Consider the following 24,699-nt stretch of genomic DNA (forward strand, 5'->3'; position numbering starts at 1 on the left):
GGGCCATTCGCACTACCCTCTGTAGCGCCTTACGGTCAGATGCCAAGCAGTTGCCATACCAGGCGGTGATGCAACCGGTCAGGATGCTCTCAATGGTGCAGCTGTAGAACCTTTTGAGGATCTGGGGACCCATGTCAAATCTTTTCAGTCTCCTGAGGGGGAAAAGGTTTTGTCGTGCCCTCTTCACGACTGTCTTGGTATGTTTGGACCATGATAGTTTGTTGGTGATGTGGACACCAAGGAACTTGAAACTCTCGACCTGTTCCACTACAGCCCCGTCGATGGAAATGGGGACCTGTTCGGCCTGCTTTTTCCTGTAGTCCACGGTCAGCTCCTTAGTCTTGCTCATATTGAGGGAGAGGTTGTTGTCCTGGCTCCACACCTCCCTATAGGCCATCTCATCGTTGTCAGTGATCAAGCCTACCACTGTTGTGTCATCAGCAAACTTAATGATGGTGTTGGAGTCATGTTTGGCCACGCAGTCGTGGGTGATCAGGGAATGCAGGAGGGGACGTAGTACACACCCATGATGGGCCCCAGTGTTAAGGATTAGCGTGGCAGACGTGTTGTTGCCTACTCTTACCACCTGGGGCGGCCGGTCAGGAAGTCCAGGATCCAGTTGCAGAGGGAGGCGTTTAGTCCCAGAGTCCTTAGCTTAGTGATGAGCTTCGTGGGCACTATGGTGTTGAAAGCTGACCTGTAGTCAATGAATAGCATTCTCACATAGGTGTTCCTCTTGTCCAGGTGGGAAAGGGCAGTGTGGAGTGCGATTGAGATTGCGTCATCTGTGGATCTGTTGGGGCGGTATGCGAATTGGAGTGGGTCTATGGTGTCCGGGAGGATGCTGTTAATGTGAGCCATGACCAGCCTTTCAAAGCACTTCATGGCTACCGACGTGAGTGCCACGGGGCGATAATAATTTAGGCAGGTTACCTTTGCTTCCTTGGGCACAGGGACTATGGTGTAGGTATTACATACTCGGTCAGGGAGAGGTTGAAAATGTCAGTGAAGACACTTGATAGTTGGTCCACACATGCTTTGAGTACACGTCCTGGTAATCCGTCTGGCCCAGCGGCTTTGTGAATGTTGACCTGTTTAAAGGTTTTGTTCACATCGGCTACCGAGAGCGTGATCACACAGTCATCCAGAACAGGAGGATCTTGTTCAGTTCGCTGAGTGCTACCTTGGTATTTGCTTGTGGCAGTAAACACAGCTGTGATAACACACGTAAATTCCCTCGGCATATAGTGGGGTCGGCGTTTAGCATCAGAAACTCCAGGTCGGGTGAACAGGAACTCAAGATGTTTTCAACTTCGGTACACCAGGAATTGTTAATGAGGAAACATAACCCTCCCTGCTTACTGTTACCAGAAGCCACCGTTCCATCCATTTGGAAAATGGGATAGCCATCTGGTTGAATAGCTGAGTAGACTGTATCATCCATAAGCCATGTCTCTGTAAAAACACACACAGCACTCCCTGATGTCCCTCCACGATTGAAGCCTTGCTCTGAGTTCAAAGTTTATTTTCCAGCAACTGGACATTAACCATCAGGATACTAGGAAGAGGTTGTGTATGCCGTCTTTTCAGCCTAACTTGGAGTCTGCCTTTCATTCCTCTTCATTGGTCATCTTGGTCAGCAGCAACAGGTAAACACGCTGTGCGGGGAACAAAGGTACAAATGTAGTATTCCTGATCTGGAAGGCTGAGAGATAAGTGTGAACCTTCCAATTCATGATCTAGAAAGGTTTGTCAGTCATAGAAAATTATTGCATGAACATGAGCAAGCAAAGTAAGAATTCATGCAAAAATAGCCATAAAAAAAGCTAAGCAGAGGAAGCTAGGAACGGAAAGAGAGGAGGAAAGCAATCTAGGAAAGAAAATGAGTACATGTATTTTAGGCCTCAATCCCTCCACCCATTCTGCCAGTCACATTCTGTTAAAGGTCCCCAGAGCGCACACATCCCTGGGTCATTCCTCTTTTCAGTTCGCTGCAGCTAGCGACTGGAACGAGCTGCAACAAACACTCAAACTGGACAGTTTAATCTCAATCTCTTCATTCAAAGACTCAATCATGGACACTCTTACTGACAGTTGTGGCTGCTTTATGTGATGTATTGTTATCTCTATGTTCTTGTCCTTTGTGCTGTTGTCTTTGCCCAATAATGTTTGTACCATGTTTTATGCTGCTACCTTGTTGTGTTGCTACCATGTTGTGTTGTCATGTGTTGCTGCCACGCTGTTGTCGTCTTAGGTCTCTCGTCGTGATGTTTTGTCCTATATTTTTATTTTAATCCCAGCAGAAGGCCTTTTGCCAGTAAATAAGAATTAGTTCTTAACTGACTTGCCTAGTTAAATAAAGGTTCAATAAAATTAAAATAAATGTGGTAGGGATTAACCACGGCCAGTAGATGGGGTTAGTATTGGTTTTAGTCACAGCCTAGTTTTAGTCACAGCTACTTCAGTGTTGCAGCTGGATACCATTGGAAAAAGGCACGGTTGAACTGAACTGGGAACAGTCAAACCGCACCCTGAAGATAATCACATTGGTCATTTATTCTGTCTACTGGAAAAGGATAGCAAAATCTATATTGTTTCCAGGATATTCAATTGTATCCCTACATAATATAAGGATTCCACATTAGTTCCATATATGAATGTGTAAGATGGCACCGGAGAAGAAGGCAGCCGATAGTGCCCCCAACCGAGTGTTTTGTTTGTTTATTTGTAACTTATGCAATCTTTATTGCACTTCACCCTCCCCTTTCCCACCTGGACAAAAGGAACACCTATGTGAGAATGTTATTCATTGACTACAGCTCAGCGTGTAACACCATAGTGCCCTCAAAGCTCATCAATAAGCTAAGGACCCTGGGACTAAACACCTCCCTCTGCAACTGGATCCTGAACTTCCTGACCGGCTGCCCCCAGCTGGTAAGTGTAGGTAACATATCTGCCACGCTGATCCTCAACACAGGGGCCCCTCAGGGGTGCGTGCTCAGTTCCCTCCTGTACTCCCTGTTCACTCATGACTGCACGGCCAGGCATGACTACAACAGCATCATTAAGTTTGCCGATGGCACAACAGTGGTAGGCCTGACCACCGACAACGAGACAGCCTATAGGGAGGTGGTCAAAGACCTGGCCGTGTGGTGCCAGGACAACAACCTCTCTCGCTCTCAATGTGATCAAGACAAAAGGAGATGATTGTGGACTACAGGGAAGAGAGGACCAAGCACACCCCCATTCTCATCTACGGGGCTGCAGTGGAGCAGGTTGAGAGCTTCAAGTTCCTTGGTGTCCACATCACCAACAAACTACCATAGTCCAAACAAACTAATCCAGTCGTGAAGAGGACACGACAAAACCTATTCCCCCTCAGGAGACTGAACATATTTGGTATGGGTCCTCAGATCCTCAAAAGGTTCTACAGCTGTACCTTCGAGAGCATCCTGACTGGTTGCATCACTGCCTGGTAAGGCAACTGCTCGGCCTCCGACCGCAAGGCACTACAGAGGTAGTGCGAACGGCCCAGTACATTACTGGGGCTAAGCTTCCTTCCATCCAGGACCTCTATACCAGGCGGTGTCAGAGGAGGCCCTAAAAATTGTCAAAGACCCAGACAGTTCTCTCTGATACCGCATGGCAAGCGGTACCGGAGCACCAAGTCTAGGTCCAAGAGGCTTCTAAACAACTTCTACCCCAAGCCATAAGACTCCTGAAGATCTAGGCAAATGGCTCCTCAGACTATTTGCAGTGCCCACCCTCACCCCCTCTTTACACCACTGCTTCTCTCTGTTGTCATCTACGCATAGTCACTTTAATAACACTACCTACATGTACATATTACCTCAACTAACCAGTGCCCCCACACATGGACTCTGTATCAGTACCCCCCTGTATAGTCTCGCAATTGTTATTTTACTGCTGCTCTTTAATCACTTGTTACTTTTATTCTTAACCTTATTTTTATTTTATTTTTTTGCAAACTGCATTGTTGGTTTGGCATTTCATTGCTCCCTTAGCATTTTCCCTTCATAAAGTGTCCTATCCAGACCTTCACATTTGGAAAATTTTTGATGCAGTGGATCAACCAGTTAAAAAGAAGCTTAAATATACACACACAAATAATGTCCTTCCCCAGGTTTCTTGACACACACACACACACAAAACAACACATTAAAGTCATAAAACTATATTTATAAATAAAAACACATTTCTCAATAAAAGAGTAGTGAGTTGGTAAGAAAACCTTTTTTCTCTCCACTGTACATTATCGCAAGACAGAGACACAAATATACCTCTGGTTAACAGACAAATGTACTTTAACAATGAGTCTAAACTGGAAGCTCATGTTAAGCGTTGAAAAAGAAACTACATGTATCTGCAACCAGCTATGATAAACACAAGAGAACAGAAAGGGCATCAAGTCTCTTGCACTACATTTTCATAGTCAAACAAAGTCACACAAATAAAAGTCAATTTAAGATTAGTGTTAATTTTCTATTTCTTTCACTTTGCAAACATAAATCGGTTGTTAAGGGACCATTTTAGGTGAAAGAAAGTATGTAGGGAGGGAGGAAGCTTTTTTTAACCTTTGTCTCTGATGGACTGGGGTTGGGGGAGGACAGAGGACATGCAGATAAGGAGAGGAAAGACAGAAAACAACAAATTAAAAACATCCATGTAGAAAAGCGCCGAGTCATCCTCAGCTGTTTCCCCGGCCTCCCTCCCGGTCACGACCCAAACACAACTCGCCTCACAGGGAGGAAACTGACGGGGGTTTCTTCACTGAAGAAAGTAGAGCAGAAGAGCAAGAGGACATTTCCAGCAGGGTTGGGCTCAATTACATTTTAATTCCGCCAATTCAAAAAGGAAATGGAATTGACCCCAACAACGATTTCCTAGAGACCTCCTCCTCCTGTCTGTCCCTCTGTCTGTCCCTCTCAGCACTAAACAAAACAATTCCTATCCACCATTTTGTGGTGTGCCTATGACATGACCTGCGTCACATGACATCAACAAAGAACTCGCCAGAGTTGCCGACGGCTATGCGCAGGGACTGGCGGGAGCCGGTGAGCTCTGGGGTAGCGTTGGCCAGCTCTCGGCCTGGGGGTGCTCCAGGGGCAGCTGTGGCCAGGTGGAGGGGCTGAGGGGGCAGGCCTGGGGGGGCATAGACCAAGCCGGGGCCGTAGGACAGTGATTGGGCGCTTCGATGGCTGTAGGAACTGCGGGTGCTGCGCTCGCTAGGGGCCACAGAGCGCTCACTGGGGGCCCGATGGCTCCTGATCTCTGACTCGCTGCCACTACCACCCGACTTGTTGGAGCCCCCGGCGCCACCTCTGCCCTCGGTCTTACTGCAGTTGGAGCCGCTGCTGCCTGGAGTCAGGGGAGGAAAACAAACAAAGTGTGTGAACATCCAACTATTTGTCCTTCATACATGACTGCAAATGTTTTATATGATTGACCGTGTGTACGTTCTGGCTTTGCTGCGTGCATGACTTGTAGATAAATTAATTTGAATATATCTATTAGAGCAACACTCCTGTATCATCTTAAAATCTCCTTTTGAGGTTTTTCTATATAATTTATTTACGCTGTGAACACAAGTCAGGCATGGTAGTGCTGATTCATGCCGGGGCCAACACATATCATTGATATTGACTGGCCAATAAGTTCAAATGCGCCAGATAAATAGCTCAATAGCTTTTAAATCAACAGGAAATATTGTTACGATTGTATTATGATGCAGTTTAATTATTTTTTACAATGTGTGTTAACTCAAAGTGTTGCATTGTCTTAGGCTGTAGTGTTGGTTAACTGAAACTAGTTCCCCATCTCTCTGTGTCTGGGTTTGACTGAATTCTGCTGGTGAGTCACAGCTTTCCTCACCGTCGCTGTGCTGGCTGCCAGCGCTGCCCGCCCCTACTCCCGGGAAGCCCTGGGGCAGGTCGGGTTGGGGCTGGGGGTTGTAGGGGTGGGCGATGGGGAACTGGTAGGGCAGGGCCATGGGCCAGGGGGCCGCCCCAGGGTGGGGCAGAGGGGGCAGGGTGTCCTGGTCCGACGCCCCTCCACTGGAGCCGTCGTGGTCTTGCAGAGACAAGTGGGCCATGTCTGAGAGAGAGACACAGAGAGAGGTCAAGAACATAAATGTTGTAGTTTCGGACTAGGGGTTGTTTTCAAACTAGGAAATATGAGGATCTACTGAAAACACTCACTGCCACAAAGGTCTCCGAAGATGTAGTAACACTGCTCGGAGAAGGTGATCTTGTTGACGGTGTGGCGGATGTAGCCGGCCTTGAGCAGGTTACTGGCGTACTTCCTGGCTTCCCTGCGGTCCGAGAAGCCCTCCACGTGATGGAAGAGCCAGTCCACGACATCTGAGCCTGGGAAGACACACACAATGAGTCTCGACACAAACATACACATTCAATGGCAATTAACCTGCAAAAATGAAAGTAAGAACACAGGGAATTTATTAAGACATCTAGACTAAATGAGATAGTGAAAAAAACGGAGAACAGGAAGACAGACAGAGGGGTAGATAGAGAGAGAGGTAGAGGAAAAGAGTGAGCGTACCAATGAAGGCATTGGCGATGGTGATCTTTAGCCACATCCTGTCTCGCACCTCCAGGCCCGACTCCGGGGAAGCCATGGCCTTGGCAACGGTTGCCATGTCGCTGTGGATGGACAAGTGGAAATCGTCGAAGCCTGTGAGGAGCAAATGGGAGGTGTGGGTTACTGGGTTTAGCCAGGGTAGTTACCATGGCTTATAGGTTTAGAATGGGACAGTGGGACTCTTTAGTTAGGATGCAGGTTTTCCCCAGTATGACAGTTGTGGGTTCCTTTCAAAGATTAGTAGAACTTAAAAGGCATCACATTAGGATCTCGTTCACATACTAGACTGTTGATTGCTTCATGACGCAATAAAAACAAGAGGTATTTTAGAGTGTTTCCATGAGTTTTGATGGAACCCAGGTGTATGTGTGACTCACGCTCAGTCTCAGGGATGGAGCTGCTGATGGAGGAGCTGGTGGAGGTGACCGTGGTCATCGAGGGGCTCATGCCATAGGCAGGGTACACCCCCGTCATCGCTGCAGTGTGGGACACCCACGCAGCAGGGTCAATGGGCCGGATCGGCTCACCTGGTGGGAGAAAAAGAGGGTTAGAGGGATATAGTACACAGATATCACAAAACCATTCATAAAACCACCACAAATATTCACAAACATAAACATATTTTGAGCTGTGTGTTGCATGAGGAAGACACAGCAGGAGAATACTCACTTCTAGGCAGAGCAAAGCAGCTCCGGGGGTTGGGGTCCCAGCACTTAGCCACAGTCAGAGTGATGGGACTGTAAACAGAGTTCACACACACACTTAACACAGAGCTGGCTATGCACACAACACACATATAGAGTGGGGCAAAAAAATATTTAGTCAGCCACCAATTGTGCAAGTTCTCCCACTTAAAAATATGAGACCTGTAATTGTCATCATAGGTACACTTCAACCATGACAGACAAAATGAGAAAAAAAAAATCCAGAAAATCACATTGCAGGATTTTTTATGAATTTATTAGCAAATTATGGTGGAAAATAAGTTTCTCAACAAAAGTTTCTCAATACTTTGTTATATACCCTTTGTTGGCAATGACAGAGGTCAAACGGTTTCTTTTTTTTTGAATTTTACCCCTTTTTCGTGGTATCCAATTGTTGTAGTAGCTACTATCTTGTCTCATCGCTACAACTCCCGTACGGGCCCGGGAGAGACGAAGGTTGAAAGTCATGCGTCCTCCGATACACAACCCAACCAAGCCGCACTGCTTCTTAACACAGCGCACATCCAACCCGGAAGCCAGCCGCACCAATGCGCCGGAGGAAACACCGTGCACCTGGTTAACCACCTTGGTTAACGCACACTGCGCCCAGCCCGCCACAGGAGTCGCTGGTGCGCGATGAGACAAGGACACCCCTACCGACCAAGCCCTCCCTAACCCGGGCGACGCTAAGCCAATTGTGCGTCGCCCCACGGACCTTCCGGTCGCGGCCGGTTACGACAGAGCCTGGGCGCGAACCCAGGAACTCTGATGGCACAGCTGGCGCTGCAGTACAGCGCCCTTAACCACTGCGCCACCCGGGAGAGATCAAACGTTTTCTGTAAGTCTTCACAAGGCTTTCACACACACTGTTGCTGGTATTTTGGCCCATTCCTCCATGCAGATCTCCTCTAGAGCAGTGATGTTTTGGGGCTGTTGCTGGGCAACACGGACTTTCAATTCCGTCCAAAGATTTTCTATGGGGTTGAGATCTGGAGACTGGCCAGGCAACTCCAGGACCTTGAAATGCTTCTTACGCAGCCACTCCTTCGTTGCCCGGGCGGTGTGTTTGGGATCATTGTCATGCTGAAAGACCCAGCCACGTTTCATCTTCAATGCTCTTGCTGATAGAAGGAGGTTTTCACTCAAAATCTCACGATACATGGCCCCATTCATTCTTTCCTTTACACGAATCAGTTGTCCTGGTCCCTTTGCAGAAAAACAGCCCAAAAGCATGATGTTTCCACCCCCATGCTTCACAGTAGGTATGGTGTTCTTTGGATGCAACTCAGCATTCTTTGTCCTCCAAACACAACGAGTTGAGTTTTTACCAAAAAGTTATATTTTGGTTTCATCTGACCATATGACATTCTCCCAATCTTCTTCTGGATCATCCAAATGCTCTCTAGCAAACTTCAGACGGGCCTGGACATGTACTGGCTTAAGCAGGGGGACACGTCTGGCACTGCAGGATTTGAGTCCCTGGCGGCATAGTGTGTTACTGATGGTAGGCTTTGTTACTTTGGTCCCAGCTCTCTGCAGATCAATCACTAGGTCCCCCCGTGTGGTTCTGGGATTTTTGCTCACCGTTCTTGTGATCATTTTGACCCCACGGGGTGAGATCTTGCGTGGAGCCCCAGATCGAGGGAGATTATCAGTGGTCTTGTATGTCTTCCATTTCCTAATAATTGCTCCCACAGTTGATTTCTTCAAACCAAGCTGCTTACCTATTGCAGATTCAGTCTTCCCAGCCTGGTGCAGGTCTACAATTTTGTTTCTGGTGTCCTTTGACAGCTCTTTGGTCTTGGTCATAGTGGAGTTTGTAGTGTGACTGTTTGAGGTTGTGGACAGGTGTCTTTTATACTGATAACAAGTTCAAACAGGTGCCATTAATACAGGTAACAGGTGGAGGACAGAGGAGCCTCTTAAAGAAGAAGTTACAGGTCTGTGAGAACCAGACATCTTGCTTGTTTGTAGGTGACCAAATACTTATTTTCCACCATAATTTGTAAATAAATTCATTAAAAATCCTACAATGTGATTTTCTGGATTTTTCTTCTCATTTTGTCTGTTATAGTTGAAGTGTACCTATGATGAAAATTACAGGCCTCTCATCTTTTTAAGTGGGAGAACTTGCACAATTGGTGGCTGATTAAATATTTTTTTTGCCCCACTGTATAAGGCAAAGCTGCTAAACTTACACCTGTCTTTTTACAGACCGAATACAATACCAAAGAAAGTGAAAGTATAAAATACAACATTCTTTCTATGTCCTAAGACTGGTTGCAACTTGTGTGTGTTTGTAAATGTGCTTGTGAAAGAACACAGGTGTGTGTGTGTGTGTGTGAGAGAATCACCCTGGCTTGTGTACGATGTCCCTCAGCACTCGAACCGCATCGTCGTTGTTCATATTCTCAAAGTTGATGTCGTTCACCTGTTAGGAGTGAGGAGACAATGTCTGATCTGGTTGGTACGCATTAGGTTTCACCGTAGGAAATTGTAGCAAAACAAACATTTCTTATTGGACATATTCAGGTAGTTCCACCCTGTTTCAGTCCATTTACTACATCATGAACTCAACCCTGAATACAACTACTTGATCACCCTGCGCCAATGTTGAATGGGGGCCACACATTTCTGGAGTCAGACACACCTGCAGCAGCATGTCTCCGGGCTCAATGCGTCCGTCTGCAGCCACAGCCCCTCCTTTCATGATGGAGCCGATGTAGATGCCTCCGTCTCCCCTCTCATTGCTTTGCCCCACTATGCTGATGCCCAGGAAGTTATACTTCTCTACAAGATAGAAAGATAGAGGAGGCACATTGAGACAGTGTAGGATTTCTACTTCATATTTGTAGTTAATTAGTTAATAATCCAGTTTGTCAAAAAACACTTTGAGAACTACGAACAGAGAGGACTATCCAAAGTTTTATTACAATTTATCAGGAAAAGTGAGAAATACAGCAACATAAATACTTACCCATGTTCAGTGTGACAGTGATGATGTTCAGAGACATGGTGGAGTCTGTGATGCTGCTGAAGGATGAAGACTACAAAGAAGGAGCGGGAGACAAAGAAGCGTGACGAAAGACGAAAGGTAATTTACATATCAAAATACTGTGTGCGTGTCCGCCCATCTCACCCTTTCCATGTTGGACGTTTTGGGTTTCCGCCGGCGCCGGCGGTGTCGCCTCATCAGGCGAGAGGAGCTCTGCTCTGTGGAACTGCTGAAGCTGGGAGGAGAAAGCCCAAAAGGGTCACAGTATACATAAGGCAAAGGTTCCCACTGGAAGGAGGCAAGAAAGTGGAGGTTAGACAAACGTTGCATGACGGTTAGGTGGAGGGCCTCACCGGCTGGTGGCGTCGTCATCCTCAGAGTCGAAGCAGCTGGTGGACTCCAGCTCACTGCTCATGAAGGACGAGCAGCTGTCATATTGGCTCAGCTCAGCCCCTCGGCCCACTCGCGAGTAACCGTTCCTCCCACCTGCAGGGGGCGACACGGCACTCAGCGAAAGGCCTCACGCTATAGGCCCAGGCCCTAGGAACGTCATGTAGTTTGGATAACTATAAAGCTGGATCGGTTAAAATGGTGGTAATAGCTTCCTACTGCCCCTTGATAGGTGCATAATCCACCAAGCTTATCCAAAAACTGTCATTTGTCACATTCCACTAGGAAGTGGACAGTAGAGTTAAGAGAGTATGTCAAAGAGGAGTGGAAGAGAGATGCTGAGTGAGTGACTAAAGAGAGGAGTGGAGGGGACAGACTGCTCTCAGACCAGGCTGGTGAGTGGGTTTCCGGCGCGGTCGCTCCCGCTCTCTCCTCTGGGACACCATTGAGCCCGTCTCAGTCTCGTTGTCCAACGAGTCTCGTCCACCTGTGGCCTTCCCACTGCAGTGCGACATGGCAAAACGGATGGAGAAAGGGATGAGGAAGGGGAGAGAAATTGAGAGCGGGTCAGAGGGGGAGAGAGAAAAGAGTGGCATGTCACAAAAGTAATAATTATTCCATTGAGCAAAAAGTTGTGCTCACGGTTGTCATGGTTTTTAGGCAGATGTTAGAAGCACAAAAACATTATTTGTAAATTCACCCTGTCAATCTACACCAACTTCAGAGCTGGTTTGATAGAGCACAGAATAATTTAGGAAATGACAAACACCATAAACTTGGTTGTTATGGCAGGCTTAAGTAAACATTGGCAAAAAATATATTTGTGGCCAGTAAGCACGTTACTATCCACAGTTTGTGAGTAAAGTCATACCGTATTTTAAAGAAAAATCACAACAGCTATGATGTAAACAGGAAGTTCCGGTAAAAATTGTACATGCCATCAGGTAATTTGTTCGTTTGACATGGTGGGGTCTTTTTGTGTCTGTAAAATAATTATGCGAGAAATGTAGGTGGAAACACCTTTATGCACAAATATTGCTACCATCATATCAAAGTAGACTTGGGAGTCAAGCGATTATATGGTGTTCTTTCATCGTGTCTGGAAGCTAGTAGGTTTTGCAGTTAGTGTTGAGCCAGTAACCGAAAGGTTGCTGGATCAAATCCCGAGCTGACAAGGTAAAAATCTACCGTTCTGCCCCTGAACAAGGCAGTTAACCCACTGTTCCCCGGTAGGCCGTCATTGTAAATAAGAATTTGTTCTCAACTGTTAAATAAAAGGTTCAACAATAATATATATATTTTTTTAAATTGCCACCTTTAGCCAGTTAGCTTGGGTGCTTGACTGCCGTTGTTCCAAGTGTTCTAAACCTCACAATGTCCACCTCGGTCACTCTGACCGCACCAAGAACAAAACGCTGTGAATTTATGAATGGGCCCAGAGTGCACTCTGACACTTTAGGGTGATTTTACAAACACACCCTAAGACATATACAGAGTCTTGGAGAGAGACAAAAACACACTTATTCACAAGCACACATACTGGGGGGGGTTGAAAGCTCATACCTTGCTGTAAATCAAGGATTAGAACTTTCAGCTGTCTCCCTCTCCAAATTCACACAGGAGTGTACCTTTGTTTCACAGAGGTTGTCTCGACGAAACTCTAAAACATCCTAGAGCAAATACTGGAACAACATCTCTAACATAGAACGTGGGGGATGGTCAGAGGCGATCTTAAGAATAATAATAATGTCATTTTGGTTGTCATTTAGTGACGTCATTAAATATTGTTATAAAGGAAATACTGTAACTTGGAAAGTCTACATACTACATGTACAAAGTGTCCATCCTCTACATTGTGTCTGAAATAGGACAAACAGAGTGTTTTTGTTAAGAGCGGGATGTGATCTTAGAAACTATAAGAGGAAATTATTTCTATAACTTTGTACAAGTGAGTAGTCACCACCCCCTTGAGTGAGAATTAACATGAGACCAGAGAGGCGTTGAGCTGCAGCACACCTTCCAAAGTAGTTCGAACTCTGAAATCTCAACAAGGTAGTCACCTCCCGGACAATCACTGGTATGGCTGATTAGCCATCCTAAGTATCTAGAAAAGTGAACTTATGTGGGAGCATTCTACTACTCTTCTCAAATCACCGTATTCCAGAACTCTCATCACCAATGGGAACCATCAACACGGCTGGCTAGCCTATCGGTCTCCTTCTCCTTCGTAACAAGTCGCCATATTGAGTCAGTCCACTAGGGACCCGTTTCTAATGTATTAAGAGGAGTGGTTTATGAATGGTTGGTTTATCCTGTAGTTTGCCAGTAAATAAATAATTCAACTAACTTGTGTAGTACTGAATCATAAGGCTGGGTTTTTTGCAGATGCAGGAGGGTACGACTGTTCAGAATGATGATATGATACGAGGTTATGATTCATCCGTTGACTGTTTATGGAGGTGATAGCTAAAGACCTTTAGAGTATAATTTGGGACATGGTAACTTTCGTGGTGCCCAAATTCCTAATGAGTTAATTGTTACATGATTACTTTAAAAATTGGGTAACAAATAAACATAGTTGATTAGATAAATAACAGTCATCAGATTAATGAAAGTAAAGTCACAACAGTACATTGCGCACGCATCTGAACAGGCACACACACACAACTAACTGGTAGGATGGTGGTCTGGAGTCCCCGATGCCCCCTGTCCTCTCCAGGGGGGGTGGCGGCAGCTCCAACAAACTCTCAACCACCGAGCCCCCGTCTGAGTGAGCACCGTCCCCTGACACCAGCTGAGGACAGAGAGACCAATGATGAGACCCCAACAATCATGCACCCTCAAATTATTTGCATTCACTATACAGCTATTTTTAGAAATGCATTTTACAGCAAACCAGGCCTGTAGCCCCAAAGAGCAAGCAGAGAGGCAACAAACAGACATACACTGGAAAATAATTACTAATAATTTGTAGACTGAAAATTGACTGCAAAAAGCCCAAACATGTGTTTGACTAAAACAATCATTTCAAACCTTGCTTACATTTGTATACAATCACGTGGGAATACTTGGGAACAGATTTCTTAAATTAAAATCATTTGGAGCTGATTTCCTGGTGTTTGTACAGTCTTATGTCCAACAAGGGGGTCAGAAAACTGGGGGGGGGGGGGGGGGGGGGCAATTTAAACCACCCGGGGGTGTCAGTTGGGGAACCCTACACTAGTTGTTAATGTCTCCAAAACTAATTTCTCAGTACACACACCATTTCCTTCTTAAACAAACCACCCTTTCACTCCTCACTTTCTTTTGCCACTCTCTGTGATTTAATCTTCTCATTAGGTGCAGTGAAGTTCTTTATTTGAGAGTGATGTCTATGATCCTGTGATTTCAGTTTGTCTTAATCAGAACTCAATTGAGAAAAAGAGGACAAGCAAGGAGGTGCAGAAAAACATCTCAGTCATGAAGACACACACTGGTCTGTGTGTACTGAGAATGTATGAGTTGGAGACAAACAACAAGTGTGTATTTGGAAGACAGCTAAAAAGATTGACGAGAAGTAAAGATAATGAGAAACAGAGCGTGTGTGTGTAATTAGGGCCGGGACGATACCAGTATTGCGATATTTTTTTCAATGGCAAAAATGAAAACACGAATCAGATTAAACTCTTTGGTCTTTTAAATCCCCTGCTCTATGTATACTTAACAAAAATCTAAAAACGCAACATTGAACAATTTCAACGATTTTAGTTACAGCTCATAAGAAAATCAGTCAATTTAAATACACATTTTAGGCCCTAATCTATGGAATTTACATGACTGGGCAGACATAGGTCCATCCATTTGGGAACCAGGAATACACACTGGAGAGCCAGGCCCAGCCAATTAGAACGAGTTTCCTCAGTTTCATCAGCTGTACGAGTGGCTGGTCTCAGAATATCCCACAGGTGAAAATGTTGAGCATCTTCACTGCAAGTAGACTGCATGTCTTAATAAAATATAATTTTTAAAAAGTATTTTTATTTTTAAGAAGCCTGGTGTGAAGATCCTGGGTTGGCGTGGTTACATGTGGGCTGCGGTTGCGAGGCCAATTGGGCATTGTGACAAATTCTCTAAAGGAATGTTGGAGGCAGCTTATGGTAGAGAAATAAACATTCAATTTTCTGGCAACAGCTATGGTGGACATTCCTGCAGTCAGCATGCCCATTGCACGCTCGTTCAAAATTGAGACATTGCGGCATTGTGTTTTGTGACAAAACTGCAATTTTAGAATGGCCTTTTACTGTCCCCAGCATAAGGTGCACCTGTGTAATGATCATGCTGTTTAATCAGCTTCTTGATATGCCATACCCGTCAGGTGCATGGATTATCTTGGCAAAGGAGAAATGCTCACTAATAGGGATGTATACAAATGTGTGAACAAAATTTGAGAGAAATAAGCTTCCTGTGTGTATGGAAAATTTCTGGGATCTTTTATTTCAGCTCATGAAACCAACACTTTACAAGTTGAGTTTCTATTTTTGTTCAGTATATAATATTGTATGCGATAGCTAGAAAAAATAAATAGATATGACCCTGGAGGACAACATAATGTTGTTTGTTTCCAACATTAGGGCTGTTTTCTTAAGTTAATTATGCTTTGTGTTGTTTCCTTGCCACAATACTAATGAGTATCGCAATAATGGTATCGTCCCGGCCCTAGTAATAATGATATTATCAAACAAATGAGTGAGGCTCCTCCCCAGAGACAGAGTGATGTTCGGAGTCAATAGCAGCCACAACAGATGGGTGTCATTGACAAACACTTAAGACAAAGGTGATGTGTGTGTGCTTACCCAAGATACCACACGACCATTAAAACAAGGGAGTTTGGCATTGTCATCAGATATCTCTTCTTTCACCACCCTGCGAGGAAAAGAGAGAACAACATTTACTCAACATGTGTACACAAATGCTGGTAAAGAATGCACTGACACTAGGGTGAAACACTCCCAGCCAACAACAGGAAAACCAACAGTCTAAAACATTTATTTTAATAATAATAATTTGCTGCTTTAGGCCAAACCCACAAAAGACATTCTAATAATTCACCCCATGGTAGAAACATATGTGCCAAGATCTAAGTCTCAATTGTGTTAAATTACTGCGCTAGCTAGTTCAATTACTAAGCTTTGATTTTCAACAATGTGTGCGTCGTGTGCGAAACAAACCTGCAGTGCCAAATTCCAATTTAGCCTGGTGTCAATAGAGCACATTATTTAGCAGGCTGAACATACATACATATACACAGTGCATTTGGAAACTATTCAGACCCCTTAACTTTTTGTTACGTTACAGCAATATTCTAAAATGGATCCAAAAAATAAACATCTCATAAATCTACACAAACACAATACCTCATAAATGACAAAAGAAAAACTGTTAGACATTTATAAAAATAAACAAATATTACATTTACATAAGTATTCAGACCCTTTATTTAGTACTTTGTTGAAGCACCTTTGGCAGCCTCGAGGCTTCTTGGGTATGACACTACAAGCTTGGCACACCTGTATTTGGGGAGTTTCTCCCATTCTTCTCTGCAGATCCTCTCAAGCTCTGTCAGGTTAGATGGGGAGCGTCGCTGCACAGCTATTTTCAGGTCTCTCCAGAGATGTTCGATCGGGTTCAAGTCCGGGCTCTGGCTGGTCCACTCAATGACTTTCAGAGACTTGACCCCAAGCCACTCCTGCTTTCTCTTGGCTGTGTGCTTAGGGTAGAGACAACAGGTCGTTGTCCTGTTGGAAGGGGAACCTTTACCCCAGTCTGAGGTCGTGAGTGGAGCAGGATTTCATCAAGGATCTCTATGTACTTTGCTCCATTGATCTTTCCCTCGACCCGGTCTCCCATTTCGTGCCACTGAAAAACAACCCCACAGCATGCTTCACAGTAGGGATGGTATTGGCCAGGTGATGAGAGGTGCTTGGCATTTAGGCCAAAGAGTTCAATCTTGGTTTCATCAGACCAGAAAATCGTGTTTATCATGGTCAGAGTCCTTTAGGTGCTTTTAGGCAAATTCCAAGCGGGCTGTCATGTGCATTCTACTGAGGAGTGACTTCCGTCTGGCCACTCTACCATTAAGGCCTGATTGGTGGAGTGCTGCAGAGATGGTTGTCCTTCTGGAAGACTCTCCCATCTCCACAGAGGAACCCTGGAACTCTATCAGAGTGACCATTGGGGTCCTTCAACACTTCAGAAATGTTTTGGTAACCTTCCCCATATCTGTGCACCAACACAATCCTATCTTGGGGCTCCGTGGACAATTCCTTTGACCTCATGGCTTGGTTTTTGCTCTGACATGCACTGTCAACTGTGGGACCTTATATAGACAGGTGTGTGCTTTTCCAAATCATATTCAATCATTTTAAATTACCACAGGTGGACTCCAATCAAGTTGTAGAAACATCTCAAGGATGATCAATAGAAACAGGATGCACCTGAGCTCAATTTCAAGTCTTATAGCAAAGGGTCTGAATACTTATGTAAATAAGGTATTTATGTTTATATCATTTTTATTTTTTGGCAAACATGTCTAAAAACCTGTTTTGGATTTGTCATTATGGGATATTCAAATCAAATCAAATTTATTTATATAGCCCTTCGTACATCAGCTGATATCTCAAAGTGCTGTACAGAAACCCAGCCTAAAACCCCAAACAGCAAGCAATGCAGGTGTAGAAGCACGGTATTGTGTGTAGATTGATGAGGACATTTTTTACAATAAGGCTGTAGTGTAACAAAATGTGGAAAAGGTGAAGGGGTCTGAATACTTTCCCAATGCACTGCATCTCAGTGGTGCATTCAGTCCCATTGCAGACCGGTTTGAGATCAAATACATAACCTGTCCTGACCCTCAATCTGAAGAGTTCTGAAGACTTCTACCAGGAGCTCAATCTGGCAAAGCCCTTTGGGAGTTCCCCACCGTCCAGATAGACAGTTAGACCTAAGCCATTCTCTATAAAACAGGCCATTGAGGTTTCACTTTTTTACATTTTACTCAACGAAATTATTCAACACTGATGTTACCCATTTCTGACATGCACTGTATTTTGAAACATCCAAACGCTCTGAAGGAACACAAGAGCTATCCAAATCACCTTACTGATACGTTTAAGGCCATTTTCAGTGACTAATGGGACATGGAATAATTTCCTTTACCATTTCACACGCAAAGGGCTGGCTTGTAAACTTGCTAGTGAACAACAGCAGCGCATTCCCGAGTAAGTGACCGACCGTAATGTCCAACCAACCAGTCTACTGCGTCCCTTTTTTTTGACAACAACAGCAGGAGAGAAGAGACCATTAACCTGGTCTGTTGGCCTTCTCCCTGATGTTAGCCACTTCACTTTACTGGCTATTATACAACCGATAGGTAACTAGATAGCACAATTATCCAATTCAATTATCCATACTTGAATCTTGTGCAATAGGAAAATTGACAATGTTGTCTAGTTTCATAAATAATTTGAACGTTAGTTAGCTCAAATATATAACGGTTACAATAGCTAGCTAACTAACGTTAACTGTGTAATAATATTTTTTTTTAAAGCGACGAATAACGTTAAACAAAGAAATAACAAACTCAAGCCATGATTACAATGAAAACGTTGATTAGCTAACGTTAGCCAACCCGTTTTGACAAATTATAATTTAATTGTGAAAGAATAGTTAACGTTCCCGTAACAGACTGTTTAGATGCTAATAATGCTCACCCAAAATCGTCATCCATAGATTTGAAGAAGAACTTGTAGTTCGGTTTCTTCAGAACATTTTTGAAGTCTGCAAGTGTGACCCTGTCCGCGGGCACTGCCAATTTGACCAGGTAAGGTGTTTCCTGGTCGTCGAGGTGATATATGACTTTGGTCTCCCCCATTGTGGGCTGCTGGGGCGAGGCAGGCAGGGTACATCAAGCCGCGGTCCTGGAAGGCTCCCTTTCGGGCCTCGGCTCCCCGCGGTGCTGCGGTGATTCCCCCGGCTTTCTGGCCAGCCGGCAGGCTACCAGTTGTTATTTTGAATCCTTTTAACTCGCTACTGTAGCAACCTAACGTTAGCTAGTATTAGCTAGCTATTTAGAAGCACCTTGCTCCACAAAGGTTCAGCCAGACGAAGACTATTATGTACCCGGATATTATGTTACCAATTTGAAAGGGCGCAACCTACCAAATGTATCTACATTCCAATCTTGACTAAATGTGAATTTAGGCAGTCGTTGTTCACGCTAGCTGGCAGTTACTTTGTTGAATAAACACGAAGAATCCTTCCTCCTGAGTTCAGAATGCAGTCTACAACAAACAACCACCAACCCTAAAATAAACGTGCTCCCTCTACCGGAGAGGAGGAAAGAAAAATAATCGCAATGGTTTTTCAAGGAATAACCTTACTTCGGGATTTTGGCAATGAAACCCGTTTTCTACTTCCCCAGAGTCCATAAACGAATGTATAAATGTTTAAGTCTCTGCAAATTAGAGGTAGTTTCACGAGTCAATGCTAAATTGTATGTAGCTACACCACAGCTAGAACAATGTCGAGACAGATATTTCACTGGATGTATAAATGTGTAGCATAAATTTGGAGGAAGCCCACTGGCCAGCAGTGGGAGAAGATGGAAAGAGATGGATTTTGGCCGATATTCTGAACATTTTATCATTGAGGAAACATTTGATCTCAAAACAGCTTTCTGTTCCCAAAACTATAATGTGTTATGAACAGAGTGGACTAAGTGTTGTAGACTTTACCCTTTGCAAAATAATTATAAAATCGCAAAGGCAAATTTAGGTATTCCACAAACTCACTTCATAGAGAAGTTGTTCCCTAACGGAAATACGCAGATTATGCTAGAATGCTTGGCTCTTTTATTTAACTAGGAAAGTCAGTTAAGAACAAATTGTTATTTACAATTTTTACCTTTATTTTACTAGGCAGGTCAGTTAAGAACAAACTCTTATTTTCAATGACAGCCTAGGAACAGTGGGTTAATTGCCTGTTCAAGGGCAGAACGACAGATTTGTACCTTGTCAGCTCGGGGATTTGAACTTGCAACCTTTCAGTTACTAGTCCAACACTCTAACCACTAGGCTACCCTGCTGACAATGACAGCCTATTCTGGCCAAACCCTAACCTGCTCTATGGGACTACCTCTCCCACCGCTTCTAATGTGACTATCCCCGTTGCGTCTCCCTCTTTTTCCTCTGCCCCGCTACAAAGTTTCTCCCTGCAGGCAGTCACTGAGTCCGAGGTGCTAAAAGAGCACCTGAAACTTGACCCCAAAAAAACATCTGGGTCTTTTTTTCACTCCTTTCCCCCAATGTCCTGGTATCCAATTGGTAGTTACAGTATTGTCTCATCGCTGAAACTACCGTACGGACTCGGGAGAGGCGAAGATCAAGAGCTGTGTGTCCTCTGAAACACAACCCAACCAAGCCGCACCGCTTCTTGACACAATGCACACTTAACCCGGAATCCAGACGCACCAATGTGTCGGAGGAAACACCGTACACCTGGCGACTGTGTCAGCGTGCACTGCACCCGGCCCGCCACAGGAGTCGCTAGTGCACGATGGGACAAGGACATCCCTGCTGGCCAAACCCTCCCCTAACCCGGACGATGCTGGTTGATGCTTATTTATTAAACCCTCTTAGGCCTCACTCCCTCCTATCTGAGATATCTACTGCAGCCCTCATCATCCACATACAACACCCGTTCTGCCAGTCACATTCTGTTAAAGGTCCCCAAAGCACACACATCCCTGGGTCGCTCCTCTTTTTAGTTCGCTGCAGCTAGCGACTGGAACGAGCTGCAAACACTCAAACTGTACAGTTTTATCTCAATCTCTTCATTCAAAGACTCAATCATGGACGCTCTTACTGACAGTTGTGGCTGATTTGCGTGATGTATTGTTGTCTCTACCTTCTTGCCCTTTGCGCTGTTGTCTGTGCCCAATAATGTTTGTACCATGTTTTGTGCTGCTACCATGCTATGTTGTTGTCTTAGGTCTCTTCTTTATGTAGTGTTGTCTCTCTGTCGTGATGTGTGTTTTGTCCTATATTAATATTTTAAACTGTATTTAAACTCCCAGGCCCCGTCCCCACCAGAGGCCTTTTGCCTTTTGGTAGGCCGTCACTGGAAATAAGAATTTGTTCTTAAATGACTTGCCTACTAGTTAAATAAAGGTTCAATTATTATTTTTATTTTTTAAATCGGCAAGGACTAGGGAGTTTTTTTTGTTGATAAAAATAAACAGAATATAGCTAGCTATAAGCACAGGCAAAATCCTGGAGGAAAACCTGGTTCAGTTTGCTTTCCAACAGACACTGGGAGACAAATTCACCTTTCAACAGGACAATAACCTAAAACACAAGGCCAAATATACACAGGAGTTGCTTACCAAGAAGACATTGAATGTTCCTTAGTTTTGACTTAAATCGTCTTGAAAATATTTGGTAAGACATGAAAATGTCTGTAAAACAATGATCAACAACCAACTTGACAGAGCTTGAAGAATGCAAATATTGTGCAATCCAGGTGTGCAAAACTCTTAGTGCCCGATTCCGACAAAGGAATTACGCCTTTCTTACACACACTCTTACACACAATTACGCCTTTCTTATGCACCCCTTTCCTACACACTTCTCAGTATTTAGTATTGACTTACCTTATGAAGGTGCGTAATGGGCTTCGCAGGTGTGTTTCCCTTGCATGTGCTGAATAAAATGTAATTCAACTGCTGAAAACCCTCCTTGCTGGCCAACATATTTTCTCATGTTTATTACATTTATCTTAAGCCATCCCATTAAATACAGTGTACCTTCAATTAGAATTTTGTTGACAGATTAGAATACATTGAGAGAACGGGTTCAGAAAATAGGCATCAATGAAAGAAAGCCATCCAATTATATGCATATTCATCTCCGTGTTAATACCAACTGGTACATTTCAAAATAACAAGATTATTTTGGCACATTTTAGGGTTAGGAAAGTATATACACTGCTCAAAAAAATAAAGGGAATACTAAAATAACACATCCTAGATCTGAATGAATGAAATATTCTTATTAAATACTTTTTTCTTTACATAGTTGAATGTGCTGACAACAAAATCACACAAAAATTATCAATGGAAATCAAATTTATCAACCCATGGAGGTCTGGATTTGGAGTCACACTCAAAATTAAAGTGGAAAACCACACTACAGGCTGATCCAACTTTGATGTAATGTCCTTAAAACAAGTCAATATGAGGCTCAGTAGTGTGTGTGGACTCCACGTGCCTGTATGACCTCCCTACAACGCCTGGGCATGCTCCTGATGAGATGGCGGATGGTCTCCTGAGGGATCTCCTCCCAGACCTGGACTAAAGCATCCACCAACTCCTGGACAGTCGGTGTTGGATGGAGCGAGACATGATGTCCCAGATGTGCTCAATTGGATTCAGGTCTGGGGAACGGGCGAGCATCAATGCCTTCCTCTTGCAGGAACTGCTGACACACTCCAGCCACATGAGGTCTAGCATTGTCTTGCATTAGGAGGAACCCAGGGCCAACCGCACCAGCATATGGTCTCACAAGGGGTCTGAGGATCTCATCTCGGTACCTAATGGCAGTCAGGCTACCTCTGGCGAGCACATGGAGGTGTGCGGCCCCCCCAAAGAAATGCCACCCCACACCATGACTGACCCACCGCCAAACCGGTCATGCTAGAGGATGTTGCAGGCAGCAGAACGTTCTCCACGGCGTCTCCAGACTCTGTCACGTCTGTCACGTGCTCAGTGTGAACCTGCTTTCATCTGTGAAGAGCACAGGGCGAATTTGCCAATCTTGGTGTTCTCTGGCAAATGTCAAACGTCCTGCACGGTGTTGGGCTAAAAGCACAACCCCCACCTGTGGATGTCAGGCCCTCATACCACCCTCATGGAGTCTGTTTCTGACCGTTTCAGCAGACACATGCACATTTGTGGCCTGCTGGAGGTCATTTTGCAGGGCTCTGGCAGTGCTCCTCCTGCTCCTCCTTGCACAAAGGCGAAGGTAGCAGTCCTGCTGCTAGGTTGTTGCCCTCCTACGGCCTCCTCCACGTCTCCTGATGTACTGGCCTGTCTCCTGGTAGCGCCTCCATGCTCTGGACACTACGCTTACAGACACAGCAAACCTTCTTGCCACAGCTCGCATTGATGTTCCATCCTGGATGAGCTGCACTACCTGAGCCACTTGTGTGGGTTGTAGACTCCGTCTCATGCTACCACTAGAGTGAAAGCACCGCCAGCATTCAAAAATGACCAAAACATCAGCCAGGAAGCATAGGAACTGAGAAGTGGTCTGTGGTCACCACCTGCAGAACCACTCTTTTATTGGGGGGTCTTGCTAATTGCCTATAATTTCCACCTGTTGTCTATTCCATTTGCACAACAGCATGTGAAATTTGTCAATCATTGTTGACAGTTTGATTTCACAGAAGTGTGATTGACTTGGAGTTACATTGTGTTGTTTAAGTGTTCCCTTTATTTTTTTGAGCAGTGTATATGAATCATTTAAAAAAATGTATGCACAAAATATACAGATTAATCAAAAATAGTGGTTTAATTCATTCTGAAAATTGCCACATTGTTATTTAACTCACGGTGATGTTGGAAGATTAGTGTACATAGAATTATAATAGGGAGAATAATGTACAATAGTAGTCTATACCCTCTATTGCCTGCACTAACCGTGGAACTGTGGGATGACACAGTCAAGTGTTGTGCCATGGGTCAGGATGAAACTGTAACGGCTTGGTCTGCGCTCTGCTCCATAAATATTACGTATTATTTTAATGTTATAAACTGTTACTAATGATCCTCAGCAACAACCACATGGCCGCATTTACAGAGGAAATTAAACAAGTTAGGCTATACCAACTGAAGGGAACTAACAGTAAATTGGCAGTTAAATGTGTTATTAGGCCTACTGACAGTCGATACTGATAGTGGCTAATATTTAACACGATAGAAATAGGAAACAGAGAAAACTGGGGTAGCATATAATTAAGACATTCGAGAGTGCCCATTGCTGTAAGTTAAAAGGCCATACAATTTAAATTCTGCGTAATGCCACAGCTTTTCATAAAGTTCACTGTGGGAAAGTTGATATGCTTCAGTTTGCTGCCATATTACTGGTTTCACATCTGTCTCCACCGATTACAATATAAAATAGATCTAAAACACGTAATTTATATTTACAATTCCTTTATCCAAACAGATGACTCATTAACCTAACTCTTATCGTTATAAATTACAGTATATGGAGAATGCTGTCATTTCTATCGGAAAAATAGTTGATGCTTTTTCCACTTGAAACCGGCAGATTTGCTCAACATGGTTTCCTCTTGCTTAAAGGTGGTGGAATTATGAGGGAGTTAAGTCAAGGTCAGAATACGGCGTATCTATTGACACCTCCTCCACACCTTCATTTATTTGATCTCCACCAAGAACGAATAGCAAGTGAATAGCGTGCTATTCTCGTGCTTGAATTCAAGGTAGGAATACGCAGAGAGAAAAGTGCATAAAAATTGAATAACATTCCATTTACGCGCCCATAACTCGGGTAGGAATCAGGGCCTTTGAGACTTACCCAGAAAGACTCACAGGTGTAACCGCTGCCAGAGGGGATTCTAACATGTATTGATTCAGGGGTGTGAATACGCATGTAAATGAGATATCTGTTCTTCATTTTCAATTAATTTGCAAATATTTCTAAAAACATGTTTTCACTTTGCCATTATATGTTAGTGTGTAGATGGATGGATAAGATTAAAAAATATATATTTTATCCATTTTGAATTCAGACAAAATGTGGAATAAGTGAAGGGTATGAATAGTTTCTGAAGGCACTGTATATACCAACTTTGCACACAGGCTTGGGGCAATATTAATCTAATACTTTTTTCTATTACGTCCCCATGAACTTGCAAAATATTGCCAAGTTGATC

At 44.1% G+C, this 24,699-nt stretch overlaps 1 protein-coding gene across 2 annotated transcripts; it reads right to left on the reverse strand.

Annotated features, from left to right (window-relative positions):
- Window positions 1–4,179: 4,179 nt before the first annotated feature.
- LOC110508883 (segment polarity protein dishevelled homolog DVL-3) lies at window positions 4,180–19,092 on the reverse strand. 2 transcript variants are annotated; one of them, XM_021589767.3, is made up of 15 exons: window positions 18,456–19,092; window positions 15,540–15,609; window positions 13,380–13,501; window positions 11,096–11,208; window positions 10,671–10,803; window positions 10,462–10,552; window positions 10,300–10,369; window positions 9,973–10,112; window positions 9,677–9,753; window positions 7,288–7,355; window positions 6,996–7,145; window positions 6,580–6,711; window positions 6,219–6,386; window positions 5,893–6,114; window positions 4,180–5,379 (listed from the first exon to the last, which is right to left on the reverse strand). In XM_021589767.3, the coding sequence occupies exons 1-15, from the start codon at window positions 18,614–18,616 to the stop codon at window positions 5,009–5,011; spliced, it is 2,088 nt and encodes a 695-aa protein (XP_021445442.3). In that variant the 5' UTR covers window positions 18,617–19,092; the 3' UTR covers window positions 4,180–5,008. The 2 variants fall into 2 exon arrangements, with proteins under 2 accessions (XP_021445442.3, XP_036822872.2); XM_036966977.2 differs by having other exon boundaries at window positions 13,371–13,501; window positions 18,456–19,049.
- Window positions 19,093–24,699: the final 5,607 nt, after the last annotated feature.

The sequence above is a fragment of the Oncorhynchus mykiss genome, chromosome 28, assembly GCF_057628025.1.
Source record: "Oncorhynchus mykiss isolate SJ-2025 chromosome 28, ASM5762802v1, whole genome shotgun sequence".
Classification (NCBI taxonomy): Eukaryota; Metazoa; Chordata; class Actinopteri; order Salmoniformes; family Salmonidae; genus Oncorhynchus; species Oncorhynchus mykiss.

Coding starts and splice junctions, on each gene's coding strand:
- LOC110508883 (XM_036966977.2), bottom strand. CDS start 18,616: ATGGGGGAGACCAAAGTCATATATCACCTCGACGACCAGGAAACACCT. Junction 15,610..18,455: donor TCTATGGATGACGATTTTGG/GTGAGCATTATT, acceptor TTTTCCTCGCAG/GGTGGTGAAAGAAGAGATAT. Junction 6,387..6,579: donor CATCGCCAATGCCTTCATTG/GTACGCTCACTC, acceptor GTGTCTTCCCAG/GCTCAGATGTCGTGGACTGG.